General features: G+C 46.9%; 1 protein-coding gene across 2 annotated transcripts in view; it reads left to right on the forward strand.

Moving 5' to 3' along the window:
* The first annotated feature begins 10,379 nt into the window (after window positions 1–10,379).
* The window catches only part of MYO1D (myosin ID), a 346,176-nt gene continuing 337,116 nt past the window's right edge, over window positions 10,380–19,439 (forward strand). For both annotated transcript variants that reach the window (XM_082860517.1, XM_082860518.1), the window contains exon 1: window positions 10,380–10,774. In XM_082860517.1, the coding sequence (XP_082716643.1) occupies window positions 10,680–10,774 (95 nt within the window). In that variant the 5' untranslated portion in view covers window positions 10,380–10,679. The remainder of the gene's footprint in view (window positions 10,775–19,439) is intronic.

Raw genomic sequence — 19,439 nt, forward strand, 5'->3', positions numbered from 1 at the left:
CAACTGGAGGCTGATTTTGCCCTCCGGGGGACACTGGGCATTATTTGGGGACACTTTTGGTGGTCACACTGGGAGGGAGGGTGCTACTGGCATTTAGTGGGCAGAGGCCAGGGACTCTGCTCAACACCCCACAATGCACAGGACAGCGTCCCACGCAAAGAACTGCCCAGAGCCCATTGTCAACAGTGCTTGTGGTTGAGAACCCTGTTCTGAATCACACACCTTCTCTCCTTCTCCTGTCATTCCTTAATCCCATTTTCCCTTCTTCTCCCAGAATAAACAACAGATTCCAAACGATACTACTGGAATACAGGGGGCTTCGGTACAATTACAGACATGAGCACTCAGCCTTGCTTCCCGGGCACGAAGAAATAAAATCCCATTAACATATGCACACTATTGTATATAAAATAGATAATCAACACGGACCTGCTGTAGAGCACAGGGAACTCTACTCAACACTCTGAAAAAGAATAGATACATGTATATGTATAACTGAATCACTTTGCTGTACACCTGATACTAACACAATGCTGTAAATCAACTATACTCCAATATAAAATAAAAATTAAAAAAAAAAGAAGTAATATCCCAAGTCAAGCCTTAACACATCTTTCAGAGAATCTCCTTCCTGTCTTCCCCATAGCTTCTCTTGAAGGGGAAGACTTTCCTGATTTTGTTTTCTACAATTTGTATGCCATGGGGTGAGGTGTTGGGTGGGCAGGAAAAAGGAATGAGTGCCTACCTACTGAAAGAAATTTCTAAGTATAATATAGATGACGATTTAATGAAAACCTGCTATTTGCAACTCTTCAAAGCGACAGAACAGACGAGGTGGTGAATCCCCTCTCTGCAGGAAAAGGGGAGGGCAATTAAGAATCACTTAACAGATTAGCTGTCAACAGATACAAGAAAGGGAGACACCAAGGGCTCAGGTGTTCAGAGTTGCTGCCAACAGAGAGAAAGGCAAGTAGGAGAAGATAGCAGCCATTCACAGATCCAGTTTATAGCAGCTGTTTTGCAACCAACTTTTCAGGAACTCAACGTGTGAGGAAGGACTCCTGCACCAGAAGTTGAAGTCAAGGTCACACCCAGGGCCACTAACATGATACCTGTGTTGGCCATTCTCAGTTTGCATAAAGAGAGTCCCAACTCACTTGCTTTAGGATTTTCCCCATGTAACTAAAATGTGCCTCCTTCTTCTTCCTCCTCTTCTTCCCAGAGGTGGAGCTGGCCCATCCATCCTTCTCTTTGGCTGGGATATAAATTGTGGGCTTCTTCTTAGGGAACCGTAGGCCATGTAAGCAAATGAAGTGCATGTGGAAGACTTGTCTTTACACTTCTAGCTCAGAGCACTGGCCGTAGGCAAGGGCAGCGCTGAAGAGGTTTTATAGGGAGTGCTGGAAGACACTCTTTCCTAATAAAATCAGTCATTAGTGACTGCACTTGCAAGAGATGAAGGCTCTCAGAGTCCTCAAGAGATATTAGACATAGGGTCTAAAGCCAGCTTGTGTTACCCTCCCGAAGGAGCATGAGGTGGGAAACGCATGTGTTCTTTGGCTCTTATCCCAGGTGAAAGGGAGCATCCGTTTGATGTTAACAGCCATCCGTTTACCAGGTAATGCTCATTTCAGAAGTTATTCTTTGTATGTGCCTAACTCCAGGTATTCTTATGACAATGGTTCTTAGCCATGAAAATTTCAATTCAAAAGGACCAGAAGTGGGATCCTGGAAGCTGTAGTTTTCGAAAGCATCCCAGGTGAATCTAATGACCAGCCAGATTTGGGATTCATGGGTCTATAAGACCTTCCTAAAGCAACGACACCAGATTCCTGGCTGGGGTTGGAGAAGCTCCTCACAGATGTGGTGCTTAGGCCCCATGAATTTCTATCTGCCTTGGGAGAGAAATGTCTCTCTTGAAAGGCAAGTGTGTGCCTGGTTATTCAAATGCAATTAGGAACTCAGGAGACAAAGCTTGGATGGGAAAGCCAGCAAGTCACTGTACCTTCAAGACTGAAGGTTGAGAAACTGTAGATAGAGAGGCCGTGAACTCCCTGCAATTAGTATATCAGCTCAGCTACAAGGACGTGACCAGCCTGACACGAACCAACAGATAAGAGGACACCAGAGAACCAGGGTTCAAAAGATAAAAAGGACCAGAATGGAACACTCTTTCCTCTCCCACCTGGTTATGAGCCGTATCGAAGTCCCAGTGGAGGGACTGGTGAATAAGGAAGTACTATCAGCTTACATTTATTGAGCCCTAATTATGTCCTGGACCCCATGCTAGGTGCTTAACATACTTTATCTCACTTAATTATCATAGCAATATTACGAGGTAAGATGTATGTACTTGAGCTTTACAGAAGAGGAAACAGTCTCAGAGGGCTGACGTGACTTGCCTGATGTCACATCAGTGCATAAGTGTCAGAATCAGCCCCTGAGCCTTTGCTTCTAACCCCACACTCTACCACCTTCCAGACCTGAACACCAGAGCCCCATGACCCTTACAATTACCCATGTGTGCTCTGTGCAGTCGCTATGTGTATCATTCATTGATGGAGAACTTGGAATGTAACTTATCCATAGTGTAGGCTCAATTCTTCTGAATTAATCATTTGATCACCACCACGGAAGCTAAACTGAACCCTTCTGTGAAAGGAAAAAGTGATTCCCTCTTACCTGGTTGTCAAAGCCACATCCCGCCCACCACTCCAACTCCTCCGCCCATTTCACCAGCTTCCTCTCATTATTTCTCTGTTTAAAACATAATCTATGCCTAGAGCATATATTGTATGATGAAGTGAATTGGACGTTTTAATGCAAAGAAGTAAATGAAAACGGGCAGGTATCATCAAGGCATCGTGGGATGGCGCTGTTCACTGGAACCGGGCAGTGGGAAGGGTCGGGCCAGGAGGGAACTGAGTCAGTGCCATAATGTCAAGATGCTGGAGAGCATTTGGGGGAAGCGTGAGAAGAACAGATGTGGTGTTGCCATGGGAATGTAGCACAGAGGGCCTGGCCAGATGGCATTCTCTCGATGCAAAATATTCGGCGACTTTTGATCCCCTACTAAGTGTAAGGTCCACGGTTATGCATGGAAATGGTGATAAATTACCAATAGGCATCACAAGACTCAGGGGAAAACGTGATCAGAAGACGCACCAACATCTATTAGAAATCTCAGTCTGCTGAAAAGGACATGAAATCAATGATTACCTGCTAATAATTTCCCTATCCTGAAGACAAAAGAGGAAATTACGCTAATAGGCATGCTAGCTCATATTCATTGAGTGCTTGCTACCTGCCTTGACTGATACGAAGCACCTTATAGACGTCATCTCATTTCATGGTTTTAACACTCAGAGATGGGTTTTATCATCTCTTTAACAAAGATGAGGAAACCGAGGCTTATCAAGATGACGTAAGATGTTCAAGGTCACACAGGTAGTAAGTTGCAGAACTAGGAATTGAGCTGCAATATGTCTGACATCAAAATTCCCATCAATATTTCTCTAAATTAGGCCCCCTGCCCACTGGCAGCAGAATCCCTTGGGCTGCTCATTAAAATGAAGACCCCCCCCAACCCCTAACCTACACCACCGGTACAGGTATCTAAAGTTTGGGTACCACTGTACTACCTCCGCCTCTTGAGTATGGGAAAAATGCTACTCTGAACTGAAGGGCTATTCTGTACAGAAGGGCTAAATAGATAGCAGTCAGACACAGAACTTAACGTTGAGAAGGCAGAGCTCAAAGAGATCAGAGAAAATAGTGTTAGGGTTCTATGGATAGAAACTCTAAAAGGCAGGTCAGCTCAAGAAAAACAGGAGGCCCTTCCTTAACTGGCTATGACCCCAGCTCCTCTCCTTGGTTACAGTTCACTTCAATCTGGTCCTCTCTTGGTGGAACAGAAGATGCAAAGGGCAAACCAGGTTCATACATATTATGAGTAACAGGAGCAGAGGATGGGAGTGTTGGGAGCTGGCTGACGTACAGGGCACGGAGTGAGTTTGAGCAGTGATTCAGGAGTAAGACGGAGCGAAAGGGTGTTGAGCCCGCTTTTGTGTGGAGACATCGGCATGGCATGGAGGAGGCCTAATGAGTCAAATGCCTGGTAGATGCAGGCATTGTATTCAATAGCATATGGTGGAGGGGATTCAGGCATTGGGTGGGATACTTGATCACATGGCCTCTGAGGTCTCCTAGGTTTTGTGCATTCTACTTTTAAATCATTAAACATTTTCCCTGTATCATTTCTTTAGAGTTCAGGTTGTCAGAATTTGGATAGAAGTACTGCTCATCGTATTCTACCTCTAGGTAGTCTGAAGAATGAATCCAGTTGACTGGATAAAGTCAGAGGGTCACTGTGCATTTTAACATCATCTTATTTCATGATCTTAACTCTAGGAGATGAATACAGCTGCAGCTCACCAGTTGAGAAGCTTCTCATGAATGGCAGGAGGAGATGGGGTCTGGGAGGCAGATTAGAAGATGTCACCTTGAGTATGATGTCACACTCTTCCTGCAATGTCAGTTCTCTGGATACTAATCAAATATTAATGGTGGATGTTATCTGTACTAACTACTTGCTATTCTGTCAGGTGGAGGGAAGAAAGCAATTGGACTTTTCCTGACCCCAGCAATATTTTCTCTAGCCTCTACTCCAAGCTTTTAGAAGAGAACAAGGGGAATGGGGAAAAGGAGGACATCAGCCTCCCACTTAGAAATGGGGTAGGGAGGTCCTCGGGTTACCCAGGGGAGATCTAGGGTGCTGCTCTCCCTTTTCTTTACTACACATACACACACACACACACACACACACACACACACACACACTGTCTTACAAGTGAGTATTCATGTTGGATAGTGGAAGCAATCCACTACCCAAATCGGAAGTTGTAAGGTCTGGTCTCAGCTCTACCAACCTAGTCAAAGTCAGAAGCTCTTCCTGGGGCTCACCTTCCCCATCTGTAAAGGGGTACATATGTTTGATTACATGGCCATTAGGATTCCATAGAATCCTGCTACTCAAGGTCTGGTCTACAGTCTGGTTGCAGCAGCATCACTAGGGGATCCTGTTAAAATGCAGATTGCAATTCAGTGAGTTAAGATCTACTCAGGTGGGACCTGAGACTGCATTTCTAACAAGATCCCAAGTGATTCTTATACACCTTAAAATTTGAGACATCCTGCCTTAAGATGCAAGATTCAATCCATGAACTGATTGTGGATGTGTTTTCCCTCTCATGGGATCCTATCACACTCCCAAATTTTCTAGCTCTAGGACCCCTTCCAATGGCCAGAATAGCTTGAGTTATTGATTTTCTGGCATAGGGCACAGAGAAATGCCACATGCTCCCTGAAATATAACCCTACATCTACACATCCCCATTTACAAATAAATTAACTCACTAATTAATTCATCTACTCGATTCAAGAAATATCTAAGGGGCGTCAGGCACAGACTGAGGGCTGGAGATAAAAGGATGAGTAGGGCATGGCCTCTGTCCTAGCGAGTTGAGGGACTTGCCTGGACAGCCAACTCCAACTCAGTGTGATAAGCACTCTTCCTCTACCATCTGACCCTGTCTTTCCTGAGGCCTTAAACAATGTGGCTCCAGTGCCAACTCCGGGGGACGTGCTCTTGGGACGGCCCTTTTCTGGTGACTCACGGGATACTGACAGTGATGGCTTGCTGAAGTTCTTCTCCATTCCCCAATGATTAGGACCTGTGGTGTGATGCCCCTCTTAGCTCAGGGGTTCTTTTATTTTAACGTATTTTTTGGCTGCACCTCGCAGCTGGCGGGATCTTAATTCCCAGACCAGGGATCAAATCTGGGCCACAGCAGTGAAAGCACCAAGTCCTAACCACTGGTCCACCAGGGAATTCCCAGGGGTTCTTCTGGTTTTTTTTTTAACATCTTTATTGGAGTATAGTTGCTTTACAATGGTGTGTTAGTTTCCGCCCAGGGGTTCTTAACTTGGGATCCACAGACAGGTTATTCTGGGCCTGGATCAGGGGAGTCCACGTGCAAACTGTTTTGCATGTGTGCTTAAGACATTTGTCCTGGGAGAGAAAGTTCCCGTGTTTTCATCAAGGGAAAATGAAACCTAAGAATTGGAAACCAGTGTCTTGTTACTATCCACCTGCTGCCCTGAGACCCTGGCAGTTGCAGCCCCTTTCCTTCTCTTCTTCCTCCTCCACCTCCTCCCCCTCCTCAGCTGCTATCTCCCAACTTCCTCTGAGCTTAGGTTGATTATGTTAAAAGTAGCTCTGTCGGGCTTCCCTGGTGGCGCAGTGGTTGGGAGTCCGCCTGCCTATACAGGGGACGCGGGTTCGTGCCCTGGTCCGGGAGGATCCCACATGCCGCGGAGCGGCTGGGCCCGTGAGCCATGGCCGCTGAGCCTGCGCGTCCGGAGCCTGTGCTCCGCAACGGGAGAGGCCACAGCAGTGAGAGGCCCACGTACCGCAAAAAAAAAAAAGTAGCTCTGTCTGTAGTATCAGCCATTTCAAAGAGCTAAGGGAAGATCCTTGTCCCCAACTCAGCATCGTCACAGGTAAGCACAGCTGAACCACAGGCACAGCGGGCAAGAAATTCCTAGAACCCGGAACCAGGTCTTGAGCAGTTGGTCCACCGTCCCTCTGTCTTTAATAGCTAGAGGTGAGAAGGTGAGCTTCTTAAGTCACTTTCTGTGCTTTCAGGCTACTTTATGACAGTGACCTCTGCTATGAAAATTCCCTTTCCTTTGTGCTGTGAGATGTCTAAAGAGTGAAAGGCAGGGGTGAAGGAGTTGGGGGTGGGTGGGGGGAGGGGTCCACAGGTGGGTAAGTCATCAGTGACACCAGGGAGACAACTGTTGGGTCTGTTTTTACTCTGAAAAATGTAGGCTTCAGAAACCATAGAGAACATATACGCTGTCTTTGATGTATCATTCTTAGTTCAAATCCAACCTTAGGCATGAAAGAGGAGGATGTATGTTTTGGATAATATCTAAGGCAGAGGGTTCTATATCATTTCCATATGGTTGTGAGTGCATTATGAAGTTATTTTGCAACATAAATTCGCCTTTCTACTTCTGCTCTAGAATAATTGGGGCTTATACAATAAATTTATAAAATGCCCTTTGAATATGCTTTGTGACTATGTCCTTCCTGGCCTTCCTGCTTCTGTCTTGTGGGATTTAGGCTGAGCCATCTTCCCAGATACAACGCACCTGGTAAAGAGAGGGAGGATGGGGCAGCCCAGAAACATTCTGGGAAAGTAGAAGGATGGGAGCAAATATTTGCTGTGGAAAATTCAGAGTTGATTTTTTAGGAAGAACCCAGCACAGATCCTCTGCAGCTGGTGTCAACAGCAGACGGGTTTTTCGGACAACAGCTTTTGTTCAGTGTGAACATGTAGCATGCAGGCCTGGCCCCAAGAGAGAAGTGAACACAGCCCTGAGACCTGCCTGCAGGGGCAGGAGATGAGAATGAGATAAACGCTGCACAATGAACGGCTTTTAATGCAGAAAATCTACCAACAAGGGTGGATTTACAAACTCACATTACATAACCCATAGAGTCACAGATCATTCCCTATTCCTTCATCAAGCAAGCGTCTATTAAGAGTTTCACACGCTAAGCCCTGTGCTACTAGGGGCCAGAGCTACATCCAAGAACAGGACAGACACAGCTTCCAGTACTCATGGCCCTGACACTCTAATGTGATAGATGGACAATAGGTTTGTTAAAGTGCATTCAGCCTGTAATGAGGATGACACTTCCAGGGTGCTGTGGGGGCACAGAGCAGGGATTTAGCCAACCCTGACTTAGGAGATCATGGAAGCCTTCCTGCAGGAAGTGATGTTGAGGCTGAGAGCAGAGGGATGAGCAGAAATTCGCTAGGCCACAGGGATGAGAGGCAGGACAAGAGGGAAGAGAATTTCAGGCATGGAACAGGTTGTACTCTCTCTGGGGCATATTTGACAACTAAGGTAAACATGAAATTCTTTCATCTAAATTATAAAAACATATTTTAAATAGAAATTGTTGAAATTATGTTTGGTTTTAGAATTATTTTTGGTTTTAGTGTTTATAATCTCCTAGCATATGTAGGACAACCAGAGTGAATAGATAGTCTGTACCAGAGCTTTCAAGGTGTGTGCTGGTTTTCCAGTTCTGGAATGTCTGCTAACTTCCGATGTGACTTTCATTTCTAAGTGTTACACGATTGCTTTCTCTCTCTCTTTTTTTTTTTCCTTTTAAGTATAGTAGATTTGTAATGTCGTATTAGTTTCAGGTGTACAGCAAAGTGATTCAGGTGTGTGTGTGTGTGTGTGTGTGTGTGTGTGTGTGTGTGTGTGTGTGTATTCTTTTTCAGATTTTCTTCCAAAATAGGAAAAAATTATTACAATGTGATTCTTAAAAATAAACCTTTTGAAATTTTAGAACAGTTTTAGATTATTTGATTTTTAACTTTATATTTTGAAATAATTTCAAACTTACAGAAAAGTTGCAAGAAGACTGAAAAAAAAAGCCTTCCATATATTCTTTATACACCAATAGTTAATATTTTCCTACAGCCCCACTGGACAGATTTGGGTTCAGCAAAAGAGGCTCATTGGTCTCAATGCCTGATTTTATACTAATTTGCACTTTAAATTGATTAACTACCCTTTGCATATGTTGTGTATATGTTTTACACATTGGGCTCCTGTACAAGACACTGATTAACACAGGAGTTTCCTTGCTTTGCCCATGTGAAAACCACAACTGCATCCCACCACAGATCCTACCCTCTGTACAACTGCTTCTGCCCTAACAACCCAGGGGATATACCTACCTCCATCTTCCAATAATCGTTTCCAATGAGTGTGGTCCCTGGTTGCTCTAAATTGCACAGAATTTGAGATTTCTTCCTTTTCTTTTTGAAACTCAGTTTTATTGTATACTAAAACATACCAATGCAAGCATTTTAGGAATGTACCACACTCTACGCAATCACCCACTTAGCCACTGACCCACCCACACAAATGACCCAAGCAAAGGATGGTCCTACCTTGGAAAGTATCTAAACCAGAGTTCTTATTCCACAAACGAGGACACTGAGATTCAGAGAGGTGTCTTCTGAAGAACGAGAGCTGCTAATGGTAGTCAGACTGCAACTCATCTCTGCCTGTGACAGAGATTGGGGTGGCTTTCTCATGGCAGACGTGCTCATGCAGGAGGTGATCAAGCTGTCTTACCCTCTCTCTTGGCCAGGGTGGGTTGTTGGAAGCTGAAGCAAACGTGAGCAAGGTCCTTAGGTCTGGCTTAACGCATCTCACAGTCAGCCATAGTTTAGGAGTCCAGCCATGTCTTTGGGGGCTTCTAGATTTCCTGGTAGGTTCTGAAATAGAAGATGGTCCTAATAGAAACACACGACTGAAGAGGTGCAGCTGCCTTAGAAAGCCATTTATAATAGATTTTCACTGAGAAAATGCATTCTCGGTTCCAAAAGAATTTTCTAAGATCAACCAATGTATCTATAAATTGGAGACCACTTAAAACCCATTCTATTCCATTGAGCCATTGTGTATTTTGTATGTACGTGTGCAAGGCACTACACCAGACTCCTTGGTGTGTGTCAAGGGGGATATGGAGAAGTTCAGGACATGGTCCCATGCTCAAGAAGCCTACAGTTATCCCAGGGAGATGATAGATAGATAGATGAAAAACTTAATAACAATATAAGGTAATGTTTGATGACATGCTCAGGTGAGTGGAAGAGAAAAATGGATCACGGAACACTGGAGAAGGAAAGCAGTGTGCCATGTGGCTAAACGCTGGGGCTCATAAGTCAAATGACCTGGATGAAATTGCAGCTTCCCCACTACTTAGGTAGCCGTGCGCAAGTTACTTAAGTTCTCTAAGGCCCTTATAAAAGCTCTGGGCACTTTTGGTACGCCCAACGTGTTAATTATTATTACTCTCTCTCAGTCTGAGCGTGAACCATCATTTTAAGGATGGAGAGGATGTGAGCAGAAGAGCAGGAGAGGGCTTCGCAGCAGGGTGACAGAATCGTAATGAATTATCCACGCGAGAAGCTCCACAAGACACTTTCGTAACTTTGTTGGCATATACCAAGCCCGGGCGGAGGCGGCAATCCTGGAAACTTGATTCCACCCACCTCCTACGTTCGCACGCCTCGGTACCGCCCCCCTGAGCTCCCAGCGCCTGTCCCCAGAGGGCGCTGCCACCCCTCCGCCTCCGCCCGGCCTGGAGCGCGCCCCCGCCGGCCGCCCCGCGCGTGCGCGCCGCCCAGGTGAGGAGGTGGTGGCCTTCGCCGCGGGGGCGGCTCCTCGGCCGGGGGGGGCGGGGCGGAGAGGCCGGGCCGGGGCGGGTGGGGCGGGCAGCCGCGGGGCCGGGGCCAGACCAGGCCAGAGGCGGGACCAACCGCCGCCGTCTCCGTTTCGTTGTCTCTTCCCCCACAGCGCCGGGCAGCCGCCGCGGGAAAAGCGGAAACTGCCGGGTGAGCCGCGCCGGACGAGAGCGCGCCGAGGAGCAGCGGGTCGGCCTCCGTCCCGCCGAGCCGCCGCGGCGCCCCCTTTCCCGCGCCCCGCCCCGGCCCCGCCCGAGCTCGCCGCGCGCCCCCGCCGCCCGAGCGCGCCCACCTGAACCCGTCCGCGCCCACCTGAGCCCGTGCGCCGGCGCCATGGCGGAGCAGGAGAGCCTGGAGTTCGGGAAGGCGGACTTCGTGCTGATGGACACCGTCTCTATGCCCGAGTTCATGGCCAACCTTCGGCTCAGGTGAGGGCGGAGCGGCCGTGCGCAATGCTGCGAGCCTGCGCTTTCCCGAGAGGGGGCGCCCTTGCGGTGTAGCCGGATTGGGGGTGTAGGGGGTGCACCGAGCGCGAGGGATGGAGTGCGGCCGGATTGGGGTGTCCGGGGTCCTCTGAGCTCGATGGTTGAGCTTTCCCGAGAGGGGACGCCCTGGGGTGCGGCCGCATTGGAGTGCAAGGGGCGTGCCGAGCTCCAGGACTGCGCCTTCTAGAGAGGGGGTGTCCTTGGGTGCTGTCCGGACGGGGGAGGGGCGTGTCGGGGGGAGGCAGCGCTTGGGGCCAGGCAGCTAGTGCGCTGCCCCAGGTAAGTGCTGTGGGCGGGCCGGGTGACCTAATGGAAACAAGAGTAGAGGGAAATGAAAACTTTCGGGAGAGCCGTGGCGGCCGCAAGGCTCAGGGAAGACTGGAGGGTTGTTTTGGAGAGAGGCTAGGGTCTCATCGTGGTTTCACACTTGGTTCTTTTCTTTTTTCGCTTTCGTCTTCTTTTTTTAGTTTTTCCTGGCGTGGTTCCATCGCGTCATTCAGGACGCTATGGAGTGATCCCTGAGCTGTCTGTTCCGGGACACTGGCTATTTTTTAGTTACTCTCTGAACGTAATTAGACGCGTTTCCAGACATCGAAGAGACTGCTCTGCTCGCCAGTGCCAAGATAAACTGTCTGAATTTGACAAGGCATTCATGGTTTCAGTTTTTTCAAGGAGTTGTGGATGGAACCCTTGTGTTACTGACATCCTTGAGAATGTAGTCACAACTCAACGCCCCGAGATGGGCTTCCAGGACGAGTTTGTTTTAGAAAGGCTTCTACATGGGATTATTTCACTCCTGATAGAGTAATATGTAAGCAGAGCTTTAAAGTAGTTTGACTTTTTAAAGAAAACATTACAGTAAATGGAGTTTCAAAATAACTGAGTTGGGGGGGGAGGTGTTTCCTGGAAGTTCTGACTCCATTTCTTGTAGGTTTTAAATATCGCTCCATAAATTTAAAAGTGAAAATCTTAACCTCGGTTTGGGTGCCTAACTAATCCCACTTCTCAGTATGAATTCCCCTGTTAACTTTTCTTTTTTTTTTTACGCGGGCTTCTCATTGTTGTGGCCTCTCCCGTTGCGGAGCACAGGCTCCGGACGCGCAGGCTCAGCAGCCATGGCTCACGGGCCCAGCCGCTCCGTGGCATGTGGGATCCTCCCGGACCGGGGCACGAACCCGTGTCCCCTGCATCGGCAGGCGGACTCTCAACCACTGCGCCACCAGGGAAGCCCTCCCCTGTTAACTTTAAGAATTTTAAAAACTTTTTTAATCTTCAAAATTGCAGTCCCCATAGTCTGCATCTGCTCTTAGCCAGGCTTCATTATGTCCCAGAGTAAGGAGCAGAGGCACAGACCGGAGTTCTAACACCCACCTACCACAAACGACTTTGAGCCAGTCCTTGTGTCTGAGTTCCTAATTTGTAAAGTAATGATCTCCAAGATTTTTCTGCCCTTACATTCTTTTTTTGCTTTCACATATCATTGGTTGCAAAGTCTCGTGAGGCTTGACTCTTAAGAAAGATTATTAATGTGAGCCTAACTTAGCTCAGAAGAGAACTTTGCACAGGAGAGAATTTTGCAATTTAATTCTGCATTATGCAGGGTACTTTAGGAGGTAAGGTGGGAGGGTCCAAAGAACCATCAGATGTGTCCTTACCTCTCAAAGACATGGCATGTTTATGAAGACAGGGAGCAAGGTGAAAATTTTTATCCACTTAAATAATAGGTCAGGAAAACAACAGAAAAGTTAAGCTTTGTAGAGCTTAGATGATTCTTTGCCAAGTAATTGTACAACCTAATTGTTCTGGAAGTTTAGCAGAGGGAGAGATGCCTTAGGGTGGCTCAGAAACACCATCTAGAGGAGAGGAGGGGTTGAGAGGAGTTGCAGAGGATGGGTAGGATCTGTGTAGGTGGAGAACGTTCCAGGTGGATAAAGTGGCCAAGAAGAGGAGTGGAGCTTAAAAGCTGACTCTGGGTGTTCGTGAATAAGTTGTCCGGAGGGGAAGGAGTGAGTGTTGGGGAGTTGTGGAAGGAATCGCCGGCTCTCATCAGTATGACGCTTGGCTAATGCCCAGGTTTCTAGGTCTACCTTTATTCCCAATCACCAGGTCCATCAAGATTCGGATGTTGTATGTGTCTCACCTGTGTGTGTACTCGACCACTCTGCGAACTGGCTGCAAGTCTCAGCGCACGGGTTCAGTGATTGTTCATGGTTTATTTATAAGTTGGGAGGGGTTGGTTCCCAGGAGCCGTAAAGGGTAGCAGTGCCCTTGCCTCCTCCCCAGCTGTAAATCCTGATGACCCAGGTGGAAAGCAGGCCGCTCTCTCTGATAGTTGGAATTTCCCATCAGCCCGTTGTTCCTCCAGACTGTTCCAGTGTTTTAGCTGTATGAGCCTTCCTTTAAGGCTCGTGTGGACCCTTGGATATCTGTGTCCCTCTGCAGAAGGTGACCACAAACCCACTGTAGATCCAGGTGCTACTATGTCATGTCATGTTTTCATCTCCCGGAATATGGGTGGTTGGTCCATACGGGGTGTATATTTATGGTTGTATAGAGGCGAAATTTGAGTGTATTTCATCTCACAGTGGGTATGTGCGCACGTGCTCCATCATTCCTACCTTCCCCAAGCTGCGGCTTCTCCTCTCACTCCTGTCTGGAATGTCCTGTCCCCTGCTGTCTATCTGGCTCTTTCCTTCATTTATGGTCTGTGACATGCATTTAGGCATTTATAGCTACAGTTTCAGGGGTCTGTGTCATCCAAACCGAATTTTAATTTTCCCTACAGTAGCACCCACTGTGACATTTCTTATAGAGAGAGAAAAAAAGGAATGTTTCGGTTACTTTTTTTTTTTAAGCTTTTGTGTCATTTTCCATTTAGAATTATCTTCTTATTTTGCTACTAGTCTGGCTTTCTTTTCCTCTCTTGGGTAAAAGCTTTATTTTTAGACATCTTCTACAATCAATGTCACTTTCCCCTTACTGTTATTATTTTTGAAAATTGATGTAGGCATGTGTCTGTGCCTGAGGGTCTGGATGAGGCAAGACTCAATGATGTGGATTAGTGTGAGTTAGCGTATCTGGGAAGGAGTTTCAGTTTGTATTTTACGCTTATACTAGAAACTGCTGGTATCTTGAGGGACGCCTTCTCTCCCTCCTAGGAGTCTCTTGCTAAGGGAGATTTGTTCTATTTATTTGCTTTTCCTTTCGGTGGAGGCACAGGTGTCGGTGGTTTTGGTGATGGTGGTAAGCTCCGCACTCCACTTCCAAGTGTCCAATCCAGGAGTCAGACGCCTGCACAAGCACCTCCAGCCTTCGCGGTCAGGCCTGGTTCCCGCCAAACCCCCGCATGGCCACTTGAAGGCCTGACCTCGGCATCCCCACCACGGTCTGCTTTCTTCCTAGCCGCTTCCCTTTTAGAGCCTTTGGTTCCTTTTCTCATGCCTTGGGCCATTCCTGGACTTGAGTTCTAACAAAATTCACATCAGCTTCGCAGTGAGAGACCTGCCTGGTGCAGCCACGCGGAACATCTGGTCCTCACTGTGCCCTTATTCGCCACTTAGCCATCCTCGAGGAAGGAGGAATGCGGGTGCTCTTCCTGAGGACAGTGGCCTGAGACATGTGCTTTTCATGTCACAGGTCGAGGAAACCCACTTTAGGCTTCCAGTTTCTAATTTTGTTGGTGGTGGTTCCTGTTTTGAGAATAAGGCATCTGCTCAGCCTGGTGTCTTGGTTCTTTGGAAATTTAATTTGTCCTCTTTTCTTACCGGTTTTTCTCTTCCATAAAAGCAGTGATTTGAAGCACTGTGTTTACCGAAGCTCCAGGCAACTTCTCACCTTTAACCTAACACAATGTTCCTTTTGTACCTTTGCTTAGACCAGGCTTTCCTCAATCTTGGTGCTGTTGACAGTGGGGCTGGGTCATGCTTTGCTGGGGGACGGGGGGGGGGGGCTGACCTGTGTGTTGTCAGATGTTTAGCAGCATCCCTGGCCTCTACCCACCAGATGCCAGGAGCACCACTCCCCTCCCATATGACAACCAAAAATATTTCCAGATGTTGCCAAATGTCCCCTGGGGGAGGGGGCAAAATTGTCCCCAGTTGAGAACCACTGGCCTCCGCTGTTCTCACTCCCTGGAATCCCCTGGAATGTCCTCCCCCTACTCTCTACCCTCATCCCTGCCTGTCAGACTCTTCCTTGTCCTGCGAGACCAGTTCTGAAAAGTCTTTCCCAAACCTCCAAGGCAAGGGTTAACCATACCCTCACCTGTGCTCCCAAGATATATGGGCACTTGATCATAACTGTTAGGATTTATCATGCTATGTTGCTTTCTCTGCGTGTCTGCATTCCCACCAAATTGTGAGATTCCCCAAAGCCAGGGAGCCTGTCCAGAGGTGGATCCAGGTTGTGTGGTCCTTTGAAATTCATTACAGTTGGGGAGGGGGGAACCACCTCTGAGAAAAAGAGTATAAATTATGAATGTCAGATTGGATACACGGCTTTGGAAGGGCAAGCACAAGTGAGTGGCTGTGAAGTAACCCACCGCTAGCCCTTCTGCATTTTCTATCATGCTCCAGAATTGGGCAGCTCTGTGTTCAATACATTTTAAAATGAATGAACTGGGACTCTCCTGGTGGTCCAGTGGTTAGGACTCCGCGATTTCACTGCCGCGGGCCTGGGTTCGATCCCTGGTCAGGGAACTAAGATCCCACAAGGCACGCGGCATGGCCAAAAACTAAAAAAATTAGAATAAAAAAATAAAATGAGTGAACTAAGCCGTCAAATGTTGGCTGATTGTTCTTCAGCCCATGGAATTCTTAACTTAAGAAAAGCATACAATCATCTCAAAATATTGTACTTAATTTAATACAACTTCAGTGTGTGTGGGGGCGGGCAGGAGCGATGAGCTGCAGAATTCGTAGAAAAGCAGTGAACAGGCGCTCGCTCGCCCTCGCTCTCTCCCTCGCCACACAACCTCTGTACTCTTTCTGCAGCTCTTTGATCATTTGGAAAATTAGATAGGACAGAGGGTCCCTCTTGCTTCCTGGGGCAGAGCCTTAGGTACCCTGGTGGTCCTCAAGCACGTGTCAATCTGTGATTGGTTCAGAGCTCTCCTTCAAAGGAGCTGTAGTTCGATTCATAGGAGAGGTGAATGGCACACTAAATCTTTTTGGCTTGCATGTGAAATTCTTTGGCAACCACTTTTAGAGGCCTTCGGAAAAGGACAGTTTGCTCTGGGCCTGTTCTGCACATTGGCTTCATATTGGGACAAAAAAATGAGAGTTGGGGTTTCAGAGCTGCCATTTGGAGTGAATCGCCCAAGCCGTCTTGTTTCCTTTCCTGCTCCGTGACAGATTTCCAAGACTATTTTTATTCGGGGTCATTTGTTGACCCTGGAGACTTCTGCTGAATTTAGCTCCCAAACAGAGCCAGATGTGGGTGGAATCAAGCGCTCAGAAGCTGCTACTGGTGTGTTTCATCACAGGTTCTGAAGGGTTCTTCTTCTTCCTTAAAGAGAGCAGCTTTGACTTTTTGCTCAACTTGGAGACGAAAGTGGTGGATCTGGTATAGATAGAAGTGTGTGTGTTTAATGACTCGCGCAAGCTGTCAGTGTCGTGAATTATCCTAATGTGGAGAGCCGTTTGCTGACATTTTCACCTAAGTCTGAGCCACCTGAGCAAAAAGGACCGGATCTCCAGGACCGGCCTCATTTTGTGATAACTCTCTGGCGTCCCTTGCTGTGTTGCTGTTGGGACTGGATTGGGTCATGTGGCGCTGCCAAGCCTATCTAGTGGGATCTGCCCCACTGGGGATGAGCCTCGCTGACATGGCCTATCAGAACGTCACCTAGACGCAGGCATGGGTTCAGAGGGTAACAGCAGTTTTAAGTATACATTGCAAGCCTCTCTCTTTTTGTCTGTTCAGTTCCTTGGTTGAGATAACGGTTTTCTTTCCTCTCGGTTGGAGGCTCCCTTCAGCTTACCTGCTATGTAATAACTAGGCAGATCTCTTAGTAGGCGGTGTCTCCCCAACTTTAGTTTTTGTCATTTATGGGAAGAAGAAAGGGGAGCACATGCTTGCATCGGAAAGCAGTGAAAAGAGCACAGGCTTTGAGAACTGACTGGCCAAGTTCAAATCCCAGCTTCACTTTCACTCTTTTTAGCATTGTACCTTCGGGTAAGTTAACTTACCTAAGCCTCAGTTTCCTTATATATGTAAAATGATAGCCTCTTAGGGTTATTGGGATGAAATCACATGAAGTGTAAAAAGTGCCTGGTCGGTGCTTGGTACATAATTCCCTCCCAACTAATGTTAACTCTGCTTCTGAATCCTTCCCAAATGGCCTCACCTCCCTGCCCTGACCCTGAAGGGCTTGCTAATCTCACCTCTTCCTTCCTCACAAAGACAGAATCATTCGTTTTGGCTTTATTTGGGGGGCAAGAATGAAAAGTGTTCTAGAAGGGGTTGGGGTTACCTAGTGGAGAAAGCAAAAACATTGGAGATAAATAGATCTGGACCTTAATCCTGTCTCTGTCCACCACTACCACCCACGTGGGCTTAGACAAGTTGCTTAGCCTCCCTGAGTCTTGGTTTCTTCATCTGTAAAGATGAAGTGTTACTGCAAAGATTAAATTCTACCACCTGTAAAACACCTAGCGTGGTACCCATAGCATAGTATAGTAGATGCTCAGCAGACGGTCCTCTGTCTCTCCTGTCCATCCCCTCTCAGTGCAGCCCTGTGGATCAAGTGCCCTTGTTGGTCCCAACTGTCTCCGTGACTGTCACACTCATAACCCTGTTCCGTCCAGGGTGTTCTCTGATTTCATGAAGGTTGGTGGCATTGGTGCCTGAGATCTCCAGGCACTATAGATGGGTGATTAAATGTAGTCTTTAAAAAAAAAACCCTCTAACTTATTTCCTTATTTAACTGTAGACCTTATGTCTTTTTAATATAATCTCCTGGCTTTAAAGCTAGCAACTACTTGAATTCTTGCTGTGTGCTCATCACTCTGCTGGGCACCTTGGTGGGGGTTACTTTATAAAAAGTCATTCTTTGCGGGATAGCTTAATTGGGAGTAAAAGATAACCTTAATAAATAGATCAAGCTCAGGTAGAATATGATTGAACCAAAATGATTATTGCAGACAATCAATTATTTTTAGGGCTTCCTAGAGAGAAGGAACCAGTGAAGCAGATTTTTTAAAAACAGAACTGATGGCAATGTAATTAAGAGTTGTATATATGTTATGTACTAGAGTTCTCAGGGAATTCAGAAAAAGAGAAAATGGGATTGGGAGTAGGTAGACAGTGCTCTGTGGAAGAGGCAGGATGTGAGCAGACCCTTGTTGGAAGGAGAGAGAGTTTCTCATCGGGAGACACCCCTTTCCTCTGGGCCCTGATGTCCTAGCCCTTTGCTTTCTCGCCATCCACTTTCAGCACCAGTGGGCTGGCCATGCTGCCCGCCAGCTTCCACTGCTCGAAAATATCCACCACTACCCCCCCCCACATTGTTGGCACTTTGTTCATTCCTGTCTTATGCTACCCCCAAATTCTCCCAGCTAGAGACTGAGTCAGGCTGATAAGAATCCTCTTCCAAAGTCAAATACTTCTAATGCAGCCCAGGCACATGAGGGTGAATTTGCTGGGTCCTTTCTGTCTCATGCTTTGATGAGGTCAGTTAGAAGGAGGGACTGAGAATTTCATTTCTGAGTAATAATTGTGCAGCCTGTCACTGCAGACCCGGGATGGAGAACTGAACTCTGGCGGGAAGGATGGGCCAAAGATAGTATGAGCCCAGTTTATTCTTGGGGAGGCAGGCTCTGAGGACAGAGAGGGAGGGCGCCAGAGAAAAACTTGGCTCCATTAAAAAATTAGTCTGTGGCTTATCTTTGGGCCTAGAAGAGGAAATGGAAAAAAATTTTTTTTCTTCCTTTATTTTATGCCTAATTACAGAACTTTTAAGACTCAGCACCCAGACTGCGTGGTGAATACTATGGTCATTCCATTGTGGGTTAGAGACATATGTGAGCCAGCCTGTGACTGTAATCATGGCTTTCAACATTTCTTGGTGAAATAGAATGGTCCACTGTTGGAAAGTAGGCCATTTTAAAGTAAGGGTTTCTGATAAGTGACTTTAATCGATGGAGAAGGGATTTGAGAGTCTCAGCTGGTTCCTTTTTGATACTTTGCCCGCCTTCCCGTCTCCTCCTTGTCTCAGCCTCACCCCTGAGGATACCCCAGTTTGCATTCCAGACACAGCTGCTCATGGGGGAGTAGTTACTTTATGTCTCAGTGAGACAGTCTTCATTCTCCCCACGTTTCTGCCCCTTGGTGCACACAGTATGGAAATGGATTTCGCTTTAGTGAGATGAAAGCATTAATTCTGGTAAAGCTATTTTGCTTTAATAAAAAGATTGTTTAGTGCTGAACATAGCTTTTTTCCAAAAAGTACACAGGCTAATTCAAGGTTCTATTAAAACAAAACAAAAACTTCTGGAATAGATGGGGAAATGCACATCAAGAGACAAACCCAACTTTGCTTTCATTCCTCCTCTCCATTTATGACCCACAGTCATATTACTAAGACTTGGGGGAAAAAATTACCGCTTAC

Source organism: Leucopleurus acutus (genome assembly GCF_964270905.1).
Source record: "Leucopleurus acutus genome assembly, chromosome: 19".
In the NCBI taxonomy this organism is placed as follows: domain Eukaryota; kingdom Metazoa; phylum Chordata; class Mammalia; order Artiodactyla; family Delphinidae; genus Leucopleurus; species Leucopleurus acutus.